Source organism: Nerophis ophidion, linkage group LG14, assembly GCF_033978795.1.
Source record: "Nerophis ophidion isolate RoL-2023_Sa linkage group LG14, RoL_Noph_v1.0, whole genome shotgun sequence".
NCBI lineage: Eukaryota > Metazoa > Chordata > Actinopteri > Syngnathiformes > Syngnathidae > Nerophis > Nerophis ophidion.
The window spans coordinates 16,343,074-16,363,306 of record NC_084624.1 but is presented as its reverse complement, the minus strand read 5'-3'; the positions used below and the strand labels follow the sequence as shown (position 1 = coordinate 16,363,306).

Sequence of the window (20,233 nt, the reverse complement as noted above, 5' to 3'; positions counted from 1 at the left end):
TACATCTGTAAGTGCAAGTTAAAACTCTGCTATGCAAAGCAAAACCCATTTATCAACAACAGCTCATCCAAGATGGACTGATGCAAAGTGGAAAAGTGTTCTGTGGTCTGAAGAGTCCACATTTCAAATTATATTTGGAAACTGTGGTTGTGGTGTCCTCCGGAACAAAGAGGAAAATAACCATCCGGATTGTTGTAAGCACAAAGTTCAAAAGCCAGCATCTGTAATGGTATGGGGGTGCATTAGTGCCCAAGGCATGGGTAATTTACACATCTGTGAAGGCAGCATTAATGCTGAATGGTCCATACAGGTTTTGGAGCAACATATGTTGTCATCCAAGCAACGTTATCATGGACAGCCCTGCTTATTTCAGCAAGACAATGCCAAGCCATGTGTTACAACAGCGTGGTTTCGTAGTAAAAGCGTGTGGGTACTTTCCTGGCCCGCCTGCAGTCCAGACCTGTCTCCCATCAAAAATGTGTGGCGCATTACGAAGTATAAAACACGACAGCGGAGACCCTGGACTGTTGAAAGACTAAAGCTCTACATAAAACAAGAATGAGAAAAAATTCCACTTTCAAAGCTTCAACAATTAGTTTCCTCAGTTCCCAAACGTTTGAGTGTTGTTAAAAGAAAAGGTGTTGTAACACAGTGGTGAACATGCCCTTTCCCAACTACTTTGGCACATGTTGCAGCCATGAAATTCTAAGTTAATTAATATTTGCGAAAAAACAAAAAGTTAATGAGTTTGAACATCAAATATCCGGTCTTTGTAGTGCATTCAACTGAATATGGGTTGAAAAGGATTTGCAAATCATTGTATTCCGTTTATATTTACATCTAACACAATTTCCCAACTCATATGGAAAAGCGGTGTGTATATCTATGTATATAAATTAGGGGTGTGGGAAAAAATCAATTCGAATATGAATCTAATCGAATACGTTGTGCAAATCAGAATCGATTCTCATTTTTTTAAAATCTTTTTTTTTTTTTTTAATCATTCCAACAAGCCATTACACAGCAATACCATAACAATCCAATTCCAAAACCAAACCTGACACAGCAACTCTCAGAACTGCAATAAACAGAGCACTTGAGGAGACACAAACACGACACAGAACAAACCAAAAGTAGTGAAACAAAAATGAATATTATCAACAACAGTATCAATATTAGTTATAATTTCAGCAGAGCAGTGATTAAAAATCCCTCATTTGCATTATCATTAGACATTTATAAAATATTAAAAAAAACAACAATAGTGTCACAGTGGCTTACTCTTGCATCGAATCTCATAAGCTTGACAACATACTGTGTCCAATGTTTTCACAAAGATAAAATAAGTCATATTTTTGGTTTGTTTAATAGTTAAAACACATTTACATTTTTGCAATCAGTTGATAAAACATTGTCCTTCACAATTATAAAAGCTTTTTAAAAAAAATCTACTACTCTGCTAGCATGTCAGCAGACTGGGGTGGATCCTGCTCAAATCCTAGGTATTGAATTAATACAGAATCGTTTTGAATCAGAAAAATATCGTTTTTGAATCGAGAATCGTGTTGAATCGGAAAAATCGATATATTATCGAATCGTGACCCCAAGAATCGATATTGAATCGAATCGTGGGACACCCAAAGATTCACAACCCTAGTATATATATATATATATATATATATATATACTTTTTTATTATTTTAGAATTTTTTCATTTCCCCAATCTGTCCTGCCCAGCCACTTATATAAATCATATACTTGATGTAGATGCCCTTATCTTTTGTACAGATTTGCCAGATTTGCTTTACAAAAGAGAAGTGTTGGATACTTTTTTTGTTGCCCTATTTTCATTTGACTTTATGAAATGTTTGGATGCATTTTACTAAACCAAACCAGTTTTCTTTTATGTAAGATAAACATTTATTAGAGCTGTTGACCTATTTTATAGAGGAATATAATTAATCATAGAACTGGCATCCAATGTTGTTAAAGTACATATTTTGAATCAAGAATCGTTTTGAATGGAGAGTCAATTCTGAATCGATTGTCAAAGTTTACACGATAACCCGCCAACTATGTATTTCAATAACGGTACAAAATTGTTTAACGGCCGATTAACGGGAACACTTACTTTTCACACTGTGCTTCAGTTCCGTGTTTAGATTACGGTTAAGGTGCAGTGATAACATAACATATAGATTGGTTACTGTGACTGATCTAGTAAGTAAGATGACATAAAAGCTTAACAGAAATGAAAGACGGTCGGCAGGATGTCGAAAGGAGACTTTTTTTATTGCAAACATTCGATCCGACATCAAAATATGTTAAGATACTTTCTCAATCCAATCATACACTTTTCTGTCTTCAAAATACAGGCGCTACGCCATACATCCTGTTTATCTACGTTTAGGGTTTCTCCCTAATGTACGGCCTTTGCAAAATAGATTAATATAATGTATTGTGGCGTCCAGTAGAAAACAAACATAGTCTGACACTCTTTTTAATTGTTTTTCCCAATTTTATGCAAACAACGGGCTCAATTCCAACAAGTATTTTGTCCGTGCACACACGCCTGCCTCTGTGCTTTATTCCCAGACACACAACGTGTGTTCAATCTCCGCCGACACTGTGTTCAAAGACCATGGAAAATTTGACCACCATAACACACTAACATACACATTAACACCAGCCATACGCACAGGGTTGCGGAGAGGGGAGGCAATGTGTCCGCGCTGTAGATGTACTTTAATATATTCGAGACGTATCTGCGGACAGAGATCTTCACAATTTAAGGTAAAAGTGGCAGCTTTTAATGATAGAAAAGGCTCTCAGCAAAGCAAAGCAGGTGTGACATCAGGCTCTTTGGAGCTCGCTTTTCGTCACGGACATAGTATGACAATATTTAAACAGAGTCTCTCAACACGAGTAGTTTACAATAACACCAAAAATAGAAGGTGGATTTGTTGCTGATTGTTTTTATTACAGAAAAAGTGATTAAAAGGATTGGAGGAATCTTAAATAAATAAAAAAAAGATTCTCAACAAAATACATTGTTTAATAAGCAGCAACAATTTAAAAATACAACAAAATGATATTATGTAAGAAAAATACATATGTTAATACTAAATAACAGATTTGTTTTAAATGTATATTCAAATTAGTTTTGCATTTTTAAACAATATATGCATCATAGCGAACATGCCACAAATATTTTGGCGATTTCGGGGAAACCCTGACATTGACAGAATAAAAATGTCTTACATTACGATCATGCTTTGTCAAATATGTTTTGTAATGCTTTTCTGTGACTTTTGTACTTTAAGAAATGTTAGTAGTATCAGTTTAAGAATATGTGGTAATGGGGGATTTTTCTGGCTGGCTGAAATATTGTGTAAATTATTTTATAACATGTTCTGGTCGAGTCCTCAATTACAGAATTATTAGCAGGCTGAATATAAAATTGTATTTATTGAGAAGGTTAAAACATTGTCATGCAGCAATTTTAAGCCAACCCCCCTGAAAACGATCCGTCTAGGGTACACTTATTAATGATGAAAATGTATATATATCTGCGATTAATTTTTAATTAACCATGAACAAGGAAATTAATCGCTATTAAATATTTTAATTGTTTTTCTGCCCTCATTATACTATGTATTATTTACATTTATAATATGTAAACATATATATATATATATATATATATATATATATATATATATATATATATACATATATATATATATATATATATATATATATATATATATATATATATATATATATATATATATATATATATATATATATATATATATTTCATAGTCTGCATTGCCGGTAGTTTGTCGGACACGTTTCCAGTAAGGGTTGGACTCCGCCAAGGCTGCCTTTTGTCACCGATTCTCTTCATAACTTTTATGGACAGAATTTCTAGGCGCAGTCAAGGCGTTGAGGGAATCTGGTTTGGTGGCTGCAGGATTAGATCTCTGCTTTTTGCAGATGATGTGGTCCTGATGGCTTCATCTGTCCAGGATCTTCAGCTCTCACTGAGTGTGAAGCGACTGGGATGAGAATCAGCACCTCCATGTCCGAGTTCATGGTTCTCGCCTGGAAAAGGGTGGAGTGCCATCTCTGGGTTGGGGAGGAGACCCTGCCCCAAGTGGAGGAGTTCAAGTACCTCGGAGTCTTGTTCACGAGTGAGGAAAGAGTCGATCATGAGATTGACAGGCGGATTGGTGCGGCGTCTTCAGTAATGTGGACGCTGTATCGATCCGTTGTGGTGAAGAAGGAGCTGAGCCGGAAGGCAAAGCTCTCAATTTACCGGTCGATCTACGTTCCCATCCTCAGATATGGTCATGAACTTTGGGTCATGACCGAAAGGACAAGATCATGGGTACAAGCGGCCGAAATGAGTTTTTAATGGTCGCGGGGCTCTCCCTTAGAGATAGGGTGAGAAGCTCTGCATCCGGAAGGAACTCGAAGTAAAGCCGCTGCTCCTCCACATCAAGAGGAGCCAGATGAGGTGGTCCGGGCATCTGGTCAGTCGGCCACCCAAACGCCTCACTGGGGAGGTGTTTTGGGCACGTCCGACTGGTCGGAGGCCATGGGGAAGACCCAGGACATGTTGAGAAGACTATGTCTCCCGGTTGGCCTGGGAACGCATTGGGATTCCTCGGGAAGAGCTGGATGAAGTGGCTGGAGAGAGGAATGTCTGGACTGCCCTGCTTAGGTTGCTGCCCCCACGACTCGACCTCGGATAAGCGGAAGAAAATGGATGGATGTATTTAAATTTTTATTGAGATGCTAATCGATATCTATACAGTATTGCCATCACTCCTCCACTGCTCAACATTTACATTTGACAAAGTTTCCTAAGAGAAAGTACTCCAATGACTCCAATAATACTCCACAAAAATAAAGGTGTGTTGTTTAAATTGCACTTCACAGGATATAGAAAATAGTATGTATTGATAGAAATGTGTAAATATTAACATGTAAATCAAATAAGAAAATAAAAAAATGAAATGGAATGATTTGAGAAACACTGGCCCTGTGATAAGGTAGCGACTTGTCCAGGGTGTACTCAGCCTTCCGCCCGTATGCAGCTGAGATAGGCTCCAGCACCCCCGCAATCGGACAAGCGGTAAAAAATGGATGGATGGATAAGAAACACTGTACATAATAGTTCAACATTGAGCATGATTTTTCATATCATCACTAATACCTTACAAGTGACTATTTAGCAGTATTCCAGAATGGATAACCCATGACTGTTTGCCTTGCACAAACTTTTCCACTCTTTGGCACACATGCTCTTTATCTCTGTGTGAGTGTTTGTGTGTGTGTGTGTGTGTGTGTGTGTGTGTGTGTGTGTGTGTGTATGTGTGTGTGTGTGTGTGTGTGTGTGTGTGTGTGTGTGTGTGTGTGTGTGTGTGTGTGTGTGTGTGTGTGTGTGTGTGTGTGTGTGTGTGTGTGTGTGTGTGTGCGTGTGTGTGTGTGTGCGTGTGTGTGTGTGTGTGTGTGTGAGCGTGCTTGCATGCGTGTGTATGTGTGATTGCAGGTTGAGTAAACCTCATAGCGATCCAGACCCAAGTTGAATAAAGGTGCCTTTTGTCCGCCCTCAGGGTGTGTTGAGGAGGCGGAGTGGATGGGGTTAGGGCTTTCCAGCCTAGAACAAGCATGAATGTTCCCTCAGTTCCCTCAGACATCACACTTCCTTGACTACTTTCACAGCAGCGCTAGAAGATGTGGGCTAAGGAGGGGCGCCCGAAGGGTGAAGGTGGAGGGAGTGCGGTGTGTACCAGGGTGTTGAGCAGGAAGTACGGGGGTGGGGTTTACAGCCAGACAGTGAGCTGATTGGAGCAGCGGTGTTGTTTTTATCCTCCTACCGAGCAGGCAATGTAGATTTTGAAAGGCACACTAGTGGCTCAGTTCCCTCAGTCGCCTCAGACCACTGCACCAGACAAGACATCTTGTAGCCCTCCTAAGCATCCTCACACCCTATTCACTAATGGGCATCACCTCTGTTGGCACTCTGAGACTGGCACGGCTTACGGAGTAAGTTTTAGACCGAAATGTTTTTCCTTTTACCCTGAAAAGCACATGCATGAACAGCAAACGTTACAGACTTGACACAGAAATGTGTGAAGATCGTGGAAGATTAGCTTTATCCCTGTGTCTCTCCCTCAGCCGCCCGGCGCTCCCGTGGAGAACGACCCTCTGGGCCAGCTGCCTCCTGGATGGGGTAAGGTTCTGCCTCTTGGTGCCTTCGCTCTGTTTGGAATGTAGTTTGGAAATAATGTCATTGTTGTTTTTGCCATTTGACCACACTTACAATTAGACAGTTTTTACATCTAAAAGTGTATATTTTGTTGTTGTATTTTGTGTTGTCAGAGTTGGGATTTATTTGGTCTTATGCTTCATTGAAAACCTTTTTTGTGGCCAAAAAAAAAATATCATAGCTTAGCTGATTGCTTTATGTCATGGGTCTAAACTCAAAATAACTGGGGGTCACTAAAGGTAGAGTCTGGGTGAGGTTGGACTGCACAAAGTACTCCCTTTAGAATCACATTTTAACCATTTGACTAAATCATTTAATGTATTCTTATTGACTAGTTCTACCAGCAGATATAGTGACCCTGAGTTATGGATACTATGTTATAAATGTAAAATTGAATGTAAAAATGTTATATTTCGACACTGCTGAGTTTCCCAGTAGATGATCAGAAACATTCTGCTTGCTTGCTGGAAATTGCTTTTAGTGTTGCCAAATGTGTGTTTGTTATATTGTTATTTTTGTGTTGTACTTTTATTTTAGTTAATATTCATACTTGTGGGATAATATATTTAAAAAAATTACGGCAAACAATGAAGTTAAGTAGAAGGCCACAAAATAGAGGCCTGTGGGCCGAAATGGAACTCCGGCCGCAAGTTTAAGTTCCTTTCTTTATGTGGTCTTTCGTTGTTCACCTTTTTCTATCTGGTTGTCGTTTGCGCTCACTTTACTTCAACTTCAATATTTCATGATATTAATAATAAGTTAAATTAAGTTACACCCATTCGATTCAGAAACAATTTTTTCAATAGAAAAACTGCTGCCCCTTTAGTCGTACTTTTGTCATCTGTAATGACTTCCCTTTTACTCTTTCGTCATACACTTGAAAAGAGTGCAAACGGGGAAATATGAGTGGTGAAATACATCATACTAGAACTGATGAGGTTTTGTAATTTAAGGACGAGAGTTTCTGAACTCTGCACACACTCTTTTTAATGAGAAAAAGATGTGATGGAGGGAGGAAGACAGGAACGTCACCCACTTTTGGAGCTGTAGTCGATCAAGGCAATAAGTTGGTTCAACAGTGAAACTTTTTGAAATAGAATCTCTTAAAGTGCCGTACACCCCCCAGCACACACAAACCCAGTTTAACCCCACGGGATGTTTCAGTCAAGCCAGCGTGAAATGCCACACCAACATGACATGACGCTCTTCTAGCATGGCAGTGATTTTTAAGCATCTTTGAACTATTTTGTAATTTTGCAGAGAAGCGGCAGGATAATGGCAAAATGTACTTTGTCAACCACAACACACGCACCACACAGTGGGACGACCCTCGCACGCAAGGGTAAGTAAGAACTTGAATCACTCAACTTTCATAGACACGCTATATTGAACAATAAAATAGTCAGTAAACACACTAAAGCGGGGCTATTCAACTACATAGTGAAGAGAGCTGCAGTTTCAAGAGCCAAAGGGCTCAGGGACCCGACATCAAAATATGCCTCCGCAGGTTATATTCCTTTAAAACTTTGTTTACTTAATTACTAAGTAAACACATCGGCTGTCACACTGCACTGTGAATGAATTCATTATTCTGCCTTCACTATTCGCTTCCAGCTTGTGCAATTAGACGGACAGTTAAAACCATGAAGAAACAGAAGCTGTAGATGTTTGGTGGAGGATTTATACTCGTTCTTTTAAAAATATGTTCCTTCCTCAGTATTATTTATTTACACTTCTTCTTTCATTTAGGTTTGTAACACTGAAAATATAAACATAAAATAAACATGACAAAAGTAATGTTTATTTTATCCCTTGTCTATCCAATCCATTGTGTATTTAACAGAAATAATGTCCATTTTGTGTTGTACATAAATAAATTAGAAGGTTTAGTGTTGATACTTTCACAGAATAAACTACAGATGTTTACAGATATAGAAATTAAACACCCACATCAAATATTGCACACAATGGATGGATGGACTCACCACAATTAAACCTAAGATTTAGTGTTAGCGCTTTGAACGTCAGAGATGGTCTCAGACAAAAACAACCCGACCACAAATACAAAATACATCAAAAAGTCAGCAATTTCAATACAAAACAAACTACATATCGGAATATCTTACAAAGATTTTACCAAGTTTCATGATGTAGCTTACCCCTTTGGATTTCTACCGTTTTTGCTGCTTGTCTAGAACACTGTTTCTGTTGCATAATAAGTCAGACAATGTTGTCCAGACATTGTTAAAAGTCAAGTTTTCGCTATTTATTTTTATTTTTTTCAGGGTTGAATGAGTAGTATTCTTCTTCTGAGTGCTGCTTCATTGTGACACAAATGCTTCGCTTTTGCCCCATTCGGGGTGGCAGGAGTACTATATATATGACCAGCCCAAGTTTGAATTGTCCTATCAAGCTTATTTGGGTGTTGTTCTGCTGGCCAAATGAAAAGCTTTGGCGGGCCAGACGTGGCCCGCGGGCCGCCAGTTAGGTAGTCTTGCATTAAAGCAAGCCCTTTTGTCAGTATCTCAGCAAATAAATACCTTTGACATATTTGATACATCACTAATTCTTGATAGCACATGTTTGCTAGTGAAAATGTACATATTTTAACACCACAACACAAGCCATCATCATGTGAGGATGACTGTATATTGTAAGGCCATTTTGGTTTGCAGTTTCAATTTAGGGGGATTTGCACCATTTTCAGTTTTTTGTTTTCTGAGTAATTTTCTGTTTTGTTCTCTGGGAAGTATTTATTGCTAACTGTAAATTAAGATAATGTATGTCAATAAGTCACAAATTTTAGACAGCCGTGCACTTAATGTATTATTTTTTACGTGAAAGTGCAAGTAAATTTTTGTTCTTTGTGACAAGTGGACAAGAGCTTGTCACAATCATAAGGATTTTGCATGTACTGTATTTGCTGTATTTTAGTGCATTCAGATAGTGTGACTAGAATAAACAGCATGCAAACATACAATAGTATGTGAACATCCATTAGCACGTAAGTAGGACACAACAAAACATTTTCATTGTAACTTTTTTGATAGTTGACAAAGCAAACGTTAGCATGACAACTGCAAAGAAGTATGTGAGGGGCCCACTTCGAAACATTTTTTGACTATAAAGATGCAACAAACAAATTTGGGACTAAACCTGTGGTGTCAAACTCAATTTACCTGGGGGACAATAGATGCAGTCTGGGTGAGGCTGAGCTGCAAGAAAAGATTTCTTAAAAAAATATTTTTAAATGTCTTTATTTTTATTTTCAACAGAAAAAAATATCAAAATATAAATGAACAAAATGAGGATTAAGTAATGTGAGGCAACGCAAATTAAACCATAAAAAAAAAAAAAAAACGGTTTAAATTGGTCCAGGTTATCGGGGACTGTTATTACTGACGGACAGGTGTCACATGTGACTGCAGCCAGACACGTAAAGAAACCCTCATCTCCATGGCAACGTTTCTGCCGCATTCACTCATTTGCTGTTTTTCCACTAATGCAGGGGTAGGCAACCCAGAATGTTGAAATAGCCATTTTGAACCCAAATAACAAAAATCGTCTCTGTCTGGAGCAAACGGGGGGGAGGGGGTTCGCCGTGGAGTTTATAGTTACGGTAGCATAATTAGCCCCGAACGGGCTAACATCATGACTAACCTGTCTGATTGGGCCAGCGACTCTCTCTCGGGGTATCAGCGCTGGGGTCCAGTGCATCATAGTTTTGTATTGTCGCTCAGTCCTTTGGCCAAGTGTTTTCGAAGCTACAGGGGTGTTCGTCTCCCCGGCCTGGACTGTTTACAGCGGCGCCGGGAGAGGGAGCGAGAGAGAGACACACACACAGTGACAGCGAAAAGTGAGAGAGACAGAGAGAGAGAGAGAGCGAGAGCGGGCGAGCAAAGGCGGGAGGAAGAGCAGGTCTAGTGGAAAAGCGGCAAAACGTTTTCTCTGCTTGCATCACGCAATTGACGTCAATGTTCGGCCCTCGAGAGCCACATACCACACCTTGATTGGTAGATTCCTTCAGTTTTGGGCCGGGCGATATATCGGTATACGCGATATATCGCAGGTTTGTCTCTGCGCGATATAGAAAATTACTATATTGTGATATTCGAGTACACGTTCACACACAGTTGCTTTTAGCTGTGGGCATTACACTACAGGGTTTTCCCACTTCTTCTTGTGTCCCCTTCTCACAGACAGCAAGCGCACAAACTTACACACGTCACTTACTTTCACATCATACGTATACTCGTTCACGGAGCAGAGAGGTCGCAGACTGTGTAACGTTTGCTGTGATGCTAGCGAAGACGTGCGAGTGGTAATACGAGAGAAAGAAGCTGCGAATGAAGGAAAAATACATTTCAAAGAAAAACAGCAGGGGGTTCATCGTCTGGCCGTGGTTCGGCTTCAAGCGGGAAGATGTCGAATAGACAACTTTAATTTGTCAAGTGTGGGGCACAAGCGTTGCTACCGAAAGTAGCATTACTGCTAATATGTAGCATCAATTGAAAAGTCACCTGTTAATAACATTAATAAATAAAGTTTTGGTCCATTGACTTAGTTGTGATTTCCTTCTCTGCATGAAAGTTTAAAATGAGCATATATCAATGCGGTATGAACAAGAATGTTTTAATGTACACAGAATCATCCTGCTGTGATTATATGTCTCAGTGTTAATTCAAGGCTAAGGCAAAATATCGAGATATAGATCATGTATCGCGATATGGCTTAAAAATGTTGAGATATTTTAAAAAGGCCATATCGCCCAGCCCTACTTCAGCTCCGCACACAAGGCTGTCAAGCGGCATTCATATAAAACTTGCGGGCCGCACTAACATTAAACTTTCATATTAAGGTGGGGACCGCAAAATAACGTCTCGGGCCGCGTGTCTGAAGAAACAGCAAATTTGTACAATATCTAGTATTACTGCTTATCTTTTTAACATATATTTTTTTTTTTTTTACAATATGCCAAGGCCAAGAAAAAAGAGCGGAATTAGGGCTGCAATATTATGACCAAAATGTATTGTTCTTAAATTGAAATCACGGTTATTAATCACAATGATAAACCGTTATTAAAACATATTTTATGGCAGTTTCCTTTTCAAACAAAAAGTATGTCAACTTTGCTTTCATTTAAAAAATAAACTATGAATGTAATTAATAATAAAATTAAATGTACAAAAGACAAAGGGCGAATCAAAATATTTATGCCATTGCTGACTTCCATCATAAAGTGCAAACAAGTGAAAATAAGTTTATATATGACAAACACATACAAAGGAACCCATTCATTGTATTGCTCACAGTATATATAGGACTTATATCTTTGGCCAACTAGAACGTTATTACGTCGGTTATTTTGGCGTGTCTTTGGGAGGTCGATTGAAACGCGGTCCCTCGGTGCATGGTTGATGTTACGGTTGTCTGTATTTTGGGCACCCCCGCTTTTGAAGCTATTCATAAGAACTTTGCACCGATGGCGGGCGGGTCGCTCTGTTAGCAACCTGCTTCACAGCGCAGGCAAACAATGGTGGTCGAGAAAAGAAGGGAGGTGTTGTTCATGCTTGCTTGACGTGTCTTTTCAAGTCAATCATTTGTTCAGTTGGCACATCAACGCAGCTTTGCCATGCAACTCGTTGTTGTTATTTTTCCTTATATTTTTGGGAGCTACGGGCTGTGATTGATCTACCTTCAACCTCTGTTGTCACTCACTCTTAATAGCTCTCACATGAGTCCACTGTCTATCCGTAGCCCCCTGGAGGTTGTCCGACTGTTGGTTGTGAACGTGCCTAGTTTAAAATGCAGTGGAGCCTGTTTTTTAAATATTAATATCGCCGACGATCACCTTCGCTTAACCGTGGCTGCCAAAATCCCATCAACGTCCCACTAGGGTGAATTTTTCCTTGCCCTTATATAGGCTCTGTACCGTGGATGTCGTTGTGGCTTGTGCAGCCCTTTGAGACACTTTTGATTTAGGGCTATATGAATAAACATTCATTGATTGATTGATTTATTGATGGAAAATTGTGATCACGATTAAAATTTGAACAATTGTGGAGCTAGATATTTTATTATTGGTTAAACAGTAGTAATAGTTCTACCCCTATTTTTTTTTTAGAATAAGATAATTTATGATTGGTTGAACAGTAGTAATAGTTCCATCCCTATTGAAAAATGTCGGCACACTGATTTCATCTTATCCACTTGCCTTTGATACCTATTTCACAGAGAAGGCAAAATGTTACCATGGAACTTTTGACCACATGAGGCTTTTCAAGTTGTGAAGTGAAGTGAACTTTATTTATATAGCACTTTTTCTCTATTGACTCAAAGCGTTTTACATAGTGAAACCCAATATCTAAGTTGCATTTAAACCAGTGTGGGTGGCACTGGGAGCAGGTGGGTAAAGTGTCTTGCCCAAGGACACAACGGCAGTGACTAGGATGGCGGACGCGGGGATCGAACCTGCAACCCTGAAGTTGCTGGCACGGCCGCTCTACCAACCGAGCTATACCGCCCGGTGTAAGTTCTGGCTTCTCCTTCGCACTATCTCTAGCCATGACTCCTGCTCGCCAAAGGCACCTGTTTTTTTTTTTATCAGGATGGGTGACGACACACTACATACCTGTCTCTCACTTTAATGTGTACTTTTTAGTAAATTACTACGCATCAGTATCAAACCAAACATTTTAATACTAAAAAAAAATCAGATTTATCATTACGTCCCTGTTTATATCGACGCGTCATTTCATGTTGTAACTAATGCACAGCACTGTGGGTGTAAATTTAGAAATGTTGACGTCGTAATTGATCACCTGCAGATAGAGCTCACCTAAATGGTGGAGGTTGCCTTTATTGGCTGAAAGATGATCAGGAGTCCTACTTGCTGCAATGTGCAGTTTAGGGCTTAGGATGTTGAGGTCCCCAGACATGCCCATTTAGGGCTGGCATCGTGTTCACAAGCCTCTCCCTGTTGCAGGATGATCAAGGAGCACCCCTTGCCCCCGGGCTGGGAGATGAAGTACACCGCGGAGGGAGTCCGATATTTTGTGGACCACAACTCTCGCACGACCACCTTTAAAGACCCACGACCTGGGTTTGAGTCAGGGTAACTATTATTTAAGCGCTTTTCAATTTTTTTTTTGATCAATTGCATTGCTAATATTCATTTATGTTATTCAGTATAGTCAAAACACACTAAATCAAAGTACTTGGTTTTCAAAAAGTGCCATTTTACTGCACCATCTGATCGTCAAAGACAGGGTATTTGAAGTCTTAGATGAATACACGGTGTGCATAATTAGTATAGAAGTTGTTTTTTTTATAATACATTACTTACTCTCTGTCTGTTTATTCCAAATGTTAAAACACCTCAAAGTTGAAAATCTTAAGAAATTATAAGAAAGGTTTTAGCTATCTTGGGAGAATATCGATGTGCACTATCATTATTATTATTATGCAATGAAATGAAAAACTTTATATGGTAAATGGATTATAGTTGTATAGCGCATTTCTACCTTTTTAAGGAACTCAAAGGACTTTGAAACTATTTCCACTTTCATCCATTCACACTCATTGATGGCGGTAGCTGCAATGCAAGGTGCTAACCACGACCCATCAGGAGCAAGGGTGAAATGTCTTTCTCAACGACACAACGGACGTGACGAGGATGGTAGAAGGTGGGGATTGAACCAGGAACCCTCAGGTTGCTGGCACAGCCACTCTCCCAACAGCGCCAGCCGTCCCAGTTGAAGTGGGGTGGTAATTTGTTTTTTGGCGACACCTAGTGGCCACAACAATTAATGAAGTTAAGCTTTAAACGCAGTAAGTCAAATGTTATTTTTTAAACAAACCATAGATCAGTAATATTTTTCTTGTTGTCATTATTGTCTAAATAAAAACACATTGCATTTTAATGATGTAACAGAAAATAGTTACATTATTTTTTAACATAATATTAAAAATATGATTTCTCTAGGTTATGCAGTTAAAATTGGCGACAATTAATTAAAAATGTAACACTGAATCATAGCAGTTCTCATTACATTCTCAATATTAAGGTTTGAGGGTCAATTAGATGTATATGTTCCAATTCCAATATTTCCTGTTAATTAAACACTATTATCTTAATAGTACAACAGAATACAGAACAAGTGAATACTTTTGCATTTATTCCTACCCATGGCGGACGATATGCTCGATCAACAATTTTCATAATATAATCTTGATTAGACGTTCGGAAATTAACCAAATACAATTTGATGGCTTTAATTAGACTCTTAGTCTGAATTGATTATGTATTAGTATAATGCACCATATTTACATTTAGTGAAATGCATATGCTAAGTTATGCAGAGTTGATTTATTACGTTGTACAGTAATTTTAATAACCTTAATAAAAGGTTTATTAAAGACGACTTCAAAGATGCGTTATCCCTATGCTTAATATTTTAGTCCACAAAATTTACTGTCATATTAGTCGACTAAAATGTTGAGGAACTTTGTCGACTAAAGCCAAACAAAAACTAAATTAATTTAGATGACTGAAATATGACTAAAACTAAAATATTTTTTTGTAAAAAGATTGACTAAAACTAAATTAAAAACTTCTGCTAAAATAAACACTGCTTCTGTAGATTTGACCAAAATAAAATGTATGTGGAAGTTACACAAAAGTTGAACAATTAGTAACGTGATATTAACTCATTACATGCAAAGTGAGATCTGGCAAGCCTGTTTTGTATTCATTATAAGTGTGATGCTTATGAAAACTTTCAATTGAAAATCTTAGATAATGCAAGCTTTAAAGTGAATTGCTAAAATAAATAGACTTGTACACAATATAACATTTTTTTTTGTTTCACCTGTATAATATGACTGAGTGAAAATCCGATGGAAGGAAAAAAATGCAACTTTTTTCTCCTACAATGAAACATAGACCTACTGATAAAGGAGTGTCACTGTTTGCAAGGTTTTGCCCACAAACTTATTCGCTGCTCTGTGACATTGTCTAGCGGCAGACATAAACTGGGGCGAGTGCTTACTGCCCACCTCAGAGCCAGTCAGATACTGTCTCTCGTCATGCTCATTTAAATTAGAAGGCATTTGTTTCTGTTTAACAAATAATAGTGCTAACATGAGAGTCTGTGTTGGTTAGTACCTGTTGTATTTAGATGACATGCTAGCATTACTGCTGCTGCGATAAGATCGGCGCGGTTCAAAAACACGACTTTCATCTGTAGTTATTGCTTGCTGTTTGTTCAAATGTTTTAGCATACTGCTTGTATGGCCTCCTTTTGATGAAATATTAACCTTGCAGTTATTACAAATAGTGGTGTTGCAATCTTTTCTTGTAAAATGTCACGTGATTGTTCCGCCCAGGCGCTGCCATTTTGCAATCAACGCATCATGACGTCGTTCCTATTCACTGGCATCGTTAAGGGAATCATTTTTTGATTCTCATCCATATAAAGGGTATTTTTATTGTGTGTGTGTGTATAGGGACCCCAAATTTGCACCTATTAGGAGAGGTATTATCTGGTGTTTTGTTTTGCAATATTACGCAAAACCAACTTTTCTTACCCATTCGTTTGTGGTGTTGTGTATTTGGGATCTGCAAAGGTCCCAAAAATTTCCGCACATCCGCGATTGTATTCAACGCCGACACCCAAGTCAATAATCTCCTTTTTTTCCTCTATCCTCTTGTTGTGGGACACATATTCTCAGTTGTTGCCATTCGTAATACAAAGTAGCGTACAGTTTGAACTTGTGTATGTTAGTAGTTCGCAATGGAAGTACTAAAAACTATCAGTACAACAAAGATGACGGGGACAAGACCTTGTCGAAGTGGAGTCAAGTTAATAAAACCTGCCCACAAAGAGGCTCATTCTGAAGAGACAGTCAGAGAGCGGCTTGAAGATGGTCTGTAAAACATAATCTATGCAACACTTTGACCAAAGAACCACCATTACATGTTATATAGACCACAAGGAAGTGATTTAAATGTAGAAAAAAAAAATCATTATATGACCTCTTTAACACCTTAAACCCGGTGCAACTTTTGTATGAATGAATGGATCCGCTCATCGACAGTGCGCTTTATAATCCGGTGCAGCTAAGTAAACCTACGTCAGCGAGGAACAAATACAACCAATTCAAATCCAATGGAAATTTGCATTATGCAATTCTGCAATTAACACTTATGAACATAACCCATTATTTTGCAGAAAAATAAGCACATCTTTTTCGGGAAGTATACACAATGTTTCTAAGTAATTGTCAGACAGGGAGGGAGATGTGCAGCCTCTGAGCCAATCAAACACTGTCTCGTCATGTTATGCAAATGTTATGAATGAGAAATTTTCATGTTTACAGTCAATAATACCAGATTTTACAATGAAGCACTAACATGACAGGCAGTATTAGTCTGAATTGATTATGTATTAGTATAATGCACCATATTTACATTTTAGCTTTTTAGCTAGTTAGTAAGTTAATAAGTTGCCTGTAGTATTAACAGCAGACAACAAGCTACCGGTATGTTACCGCTCTGCTGCTATTGAAGATTCACTTATGGCTCAGAAGGGTTCAAAAAGGCGTCATTCATTCAAAGATAACACATTCTGTGTGTGCTATTGTTTCTGGTAGTATTTTTTTTTTTTAAAGAAATATTCACTTTAAGTATTGTAAGTTATCCGAATACCTCCCCAGTTTATGTGTTTCCGCACAGTGCATGGTGACATCACGCACGTCTACAAGAATCGATAAGCGAACTATTAACAAAACTGGTAAATGATAACCAGGAAACGACCAACAAACAAACTTGGAGCTGAATCTCAACCAGAAGCCGTTTTCGATTCCTATCCCTACATACGACAGCACTAAGTACAATGGCTTCTTTGTACCTTCACCTTTGAATATTCTCATTTATTTGCCAGTCACAGTTTCTTGCGATCCCTTTGCAACAACATGTCTAACGGTACATGGCTTCCCAATCTGAATTTGGTTGAATACTTTTGGTTCAGTGCAGAGTTGTGGCAATTTTACAGTGCACACTAAAGGTGAATGTTTATCAAAGGAAATGTATACAGAGCTGCCCAACCTTTGGCAAGCAGGAGTTATGTCCAGCGATAGTGCCAAGTATAAGCCAGAGCTGGAAAACTATCTTCTTTTGGTTAAAGTCTTCTGTTTGACAACACCTGGCCTTCCCGAAAATGTATTCTTACTGCATTTCAACCACTGATAACATTTTCAAACATTTACTGTTGTACTTGTCTGCATCAGTTTACATTACTAAAATAACCAAATTAACCTTGACCTTAAAACCACTGTACGTACAAATGTGATTATGGTTGTGTAACGTTACACTCATCCAGTATTGGCAACAACATATCATCAAATTCCAAAAGTGCTGCCTAATGATCGTCCACATTTTGAGGAGCCCCTACTTATATATTTTGTTTAAAATTGTGTTTTAAATTCAACTGCTTCTAAAGGTACATTGGTAAAGGGGAACAGCGCTTTTGTTGGGAATTTTGCATCTCACCTCTGAGGAAAGCCACAGCTGTAGCTGAAACGGTCAGGTACAAAAATAAACACACAGGTCTGGCAATAAGAATAGAAAATTGCATAATAAAAGACCTAATAAACCTAATTGGACTACTTATTATGGAACTTTTATAGCTATGTTTATTTCATATTAGCATCTGTGATGTTTTTAAATAACTTGCATATTTAAATGAATGAAAACAAATCTTTAAACATTACAAATGCTTGGGGCCCTGGTATAACATTCTCACGTCTTTGATTTTACCAACAACTCCTCCCCTTTGAGGATCTGATTTGCAAGAAGATGCTGTCATTTCCTGCATTTGATGAATTTCTAGAACTTCTTAAGGAGATGGTGGTGTGGGGTGAGTGTTTGTTGTAGGGCTGCAACAATTAATCAATAAAATAATTTGGTCAGAATAAAAGCTTTGTATTACATCCATTTACTCATTTGAGTGTAAATAATAAAAATTCATAACATTTAGACATTTAAATCTTATGAGGCATGAGATGTGTGTGTGTGTGTGTGTGTGTGTGTGTGTGTGTGTGTGTGTGTGTGTGTGTGTGTGTGTGTGTGTGTGTGTGTGTGTGTGTGTGTGGCGGGAAACAGCAGATACTTTCTTTTTTAAATGTTTTTCTTTGATCAATGCAAACGATAAAAGTACAATTTTAATGTTGATTATGTGTATTTTTTAGAAGAAAAAAAAATGAAGGTTATGGCAGGCAGAAAACATTGTGTTTATATAAACTATTTTCCCTATATTACTCGTTTAGTCAAATAGATTACTAAAAATATGGATTGCTGCAGCCAAAGTTGACATGTTGGAAAATTAACTCCTCTGTGTTAGCTTTATAACAGGAAGCTACAATCAATGCTACATTGCCAACATATTATAAATTGTCAATTTACAGTTATTAGACGTTACTATATCCACCATTACCATATGTAGTCGGCACTAACCCCAGTATCAAATGTTTTTTGGGGGAAAAATGCTTGCGATTGGCTGGCGACCAGTTTAATGAAGGTGTACCCTGCCTTTTGCCAGAAGTCATTGGACCTTTATGAGTATACTGGTATAGAAGATGGATAGATTTTATGGAAAAAGCTTCTGTGTATTATTGGACGTTTGTAAAACAATTGTCTACAGAGAAGATTTGTACACACAGTCACTTTATTTCATTAAAATATTTTTATTGTGTTGATCACAGATGACATCTGCAATCTGAACATTTTTTTTCTTCCTCTTCCTGTGTTTGTGCAGGTCACGGCAGGGCGGTTCACCAGGCGCCTATGATCGCAGCTTTAGGTGGAAGTACCACCAGTTCCGTTTCCTGTGCCATGTAAGAGTGCACCATTGATCTATGCTTGTTCTCAAACTATGAAAATGTTGTATTTGTTGACAACTCTAAGAATATGTTCACATGTTTACACCGCTGAACAATACTGCAAACTTTGGCATCCATTCGTTCTTCCTGGAAATTTTTCAATATCATTGAATGCTTCTGTCTTGAACTGGTTGGTCACGAATATAAACAGAAATAAACACAGGAAAAAGATTTTAGACAGACAAAAAATATGATCAGCATACAACAAAATAGGGCAATGTAACTATATCAACAAAATAGTTTTAGCAAAGGTAAACGCAAAAAAAGTACATCTATTTTTAACTTATTTAAGGGGTCATATTATGATTTTAGTCAATACATTTCCTTGTAGTCTACATAACATGGTGGTTCTGGTCAAAATTTTGCATAGATTGTTTTACAGACCATCTTCAAATCACTTTCTGACCGTCTCTTTAGAATGCGCTTTTCTGTGGGCGGTCTTATGTACGCGCCTCCACTTAGACTTAGACTTAGTCTTCTCCCTGTCAGCCATGTTAAATGTTGTAGCTTTTAGCGCTTCCAGATAGAGTCTACTGACAGATATAATAGGATACTGCATATTAGAAATGGTAACAGCAAAGGATGCATGTGCATGTTTGAGCCAGTCAGCCCCACAAAAAAGGATAGAGAAATGAGAGCCTATTGAGTACAAAGCTCTTCGGGTAAACCTCTAGCTTATATGGAGATATCGGCTAATATCACATTTTGGGAAAACGTCACCAGTTGAGAAATTTCGAACGGATGATTCAGAAGAAGAATGAAGGAATGCAAGATTGTTTTTTTTAAAAAAGTGTTGTTTTTTTGTTTGTTTTTGTTTTAAATCTGTCCTGTCCAGGCACTCAAGCTAATTAATTACAATGTTGATGTAAATTCCCGTATCTGCAGTACAAATTAGTTTTAGAAAAGACATTGACTTTACTTTAACATGAAATCTTACAATACGTTAAACATATGTTTCCTACTACACTCAAAGAACAATTTTATATGGTTAAAAATGAAAAAGCATCAAACACA

The 20,233-nt window shown here is 38.1% G+C and overlaps 1 protein-coding gene across 6 annotated transcripts in view; it reads left to right on the top strand.

Moving 5' to 3' along the window:
- Positions 1 to 20,233, top strand: part of wwp2 (WW domain containing E3 ubiquitin protein ligase 2) — a 116,617-nt gene that overhangs the window by 73,966 nt on the left and 22,418 nt on the right. For 4 of the 6 annotated variants that reach the window (XM_061919967.1, XM_061919968.1, XM_061919966.1 and 1 more), the window contains 4 exons: positions 6,190 to 6,244; positions 7,541 to 7,622; positions 13,266 to 13,394; positions 19,096 to 19,174. In XM_061919967.1, the coding sequence (XP_061775951.1) occupies positions 6,190 to 6,244; positions 7,541 to 7,622; positions 13,266 to 13,394; positions 19,096 to 19,174 (345 nt within the window). Of the gene's footprint in view, positions 1 to 5,901; positions 6,058 to 6,189; positions 6,245 to 7,540; positions 7,623 to 13,265; positions 13,395 to 19,095; positions 19,175 to 20,233 lie in introns of those variants that run through there. The other 2 variants (XM_061919971.1, XM_061919969.1) reach the window with 2 other exon arrangements.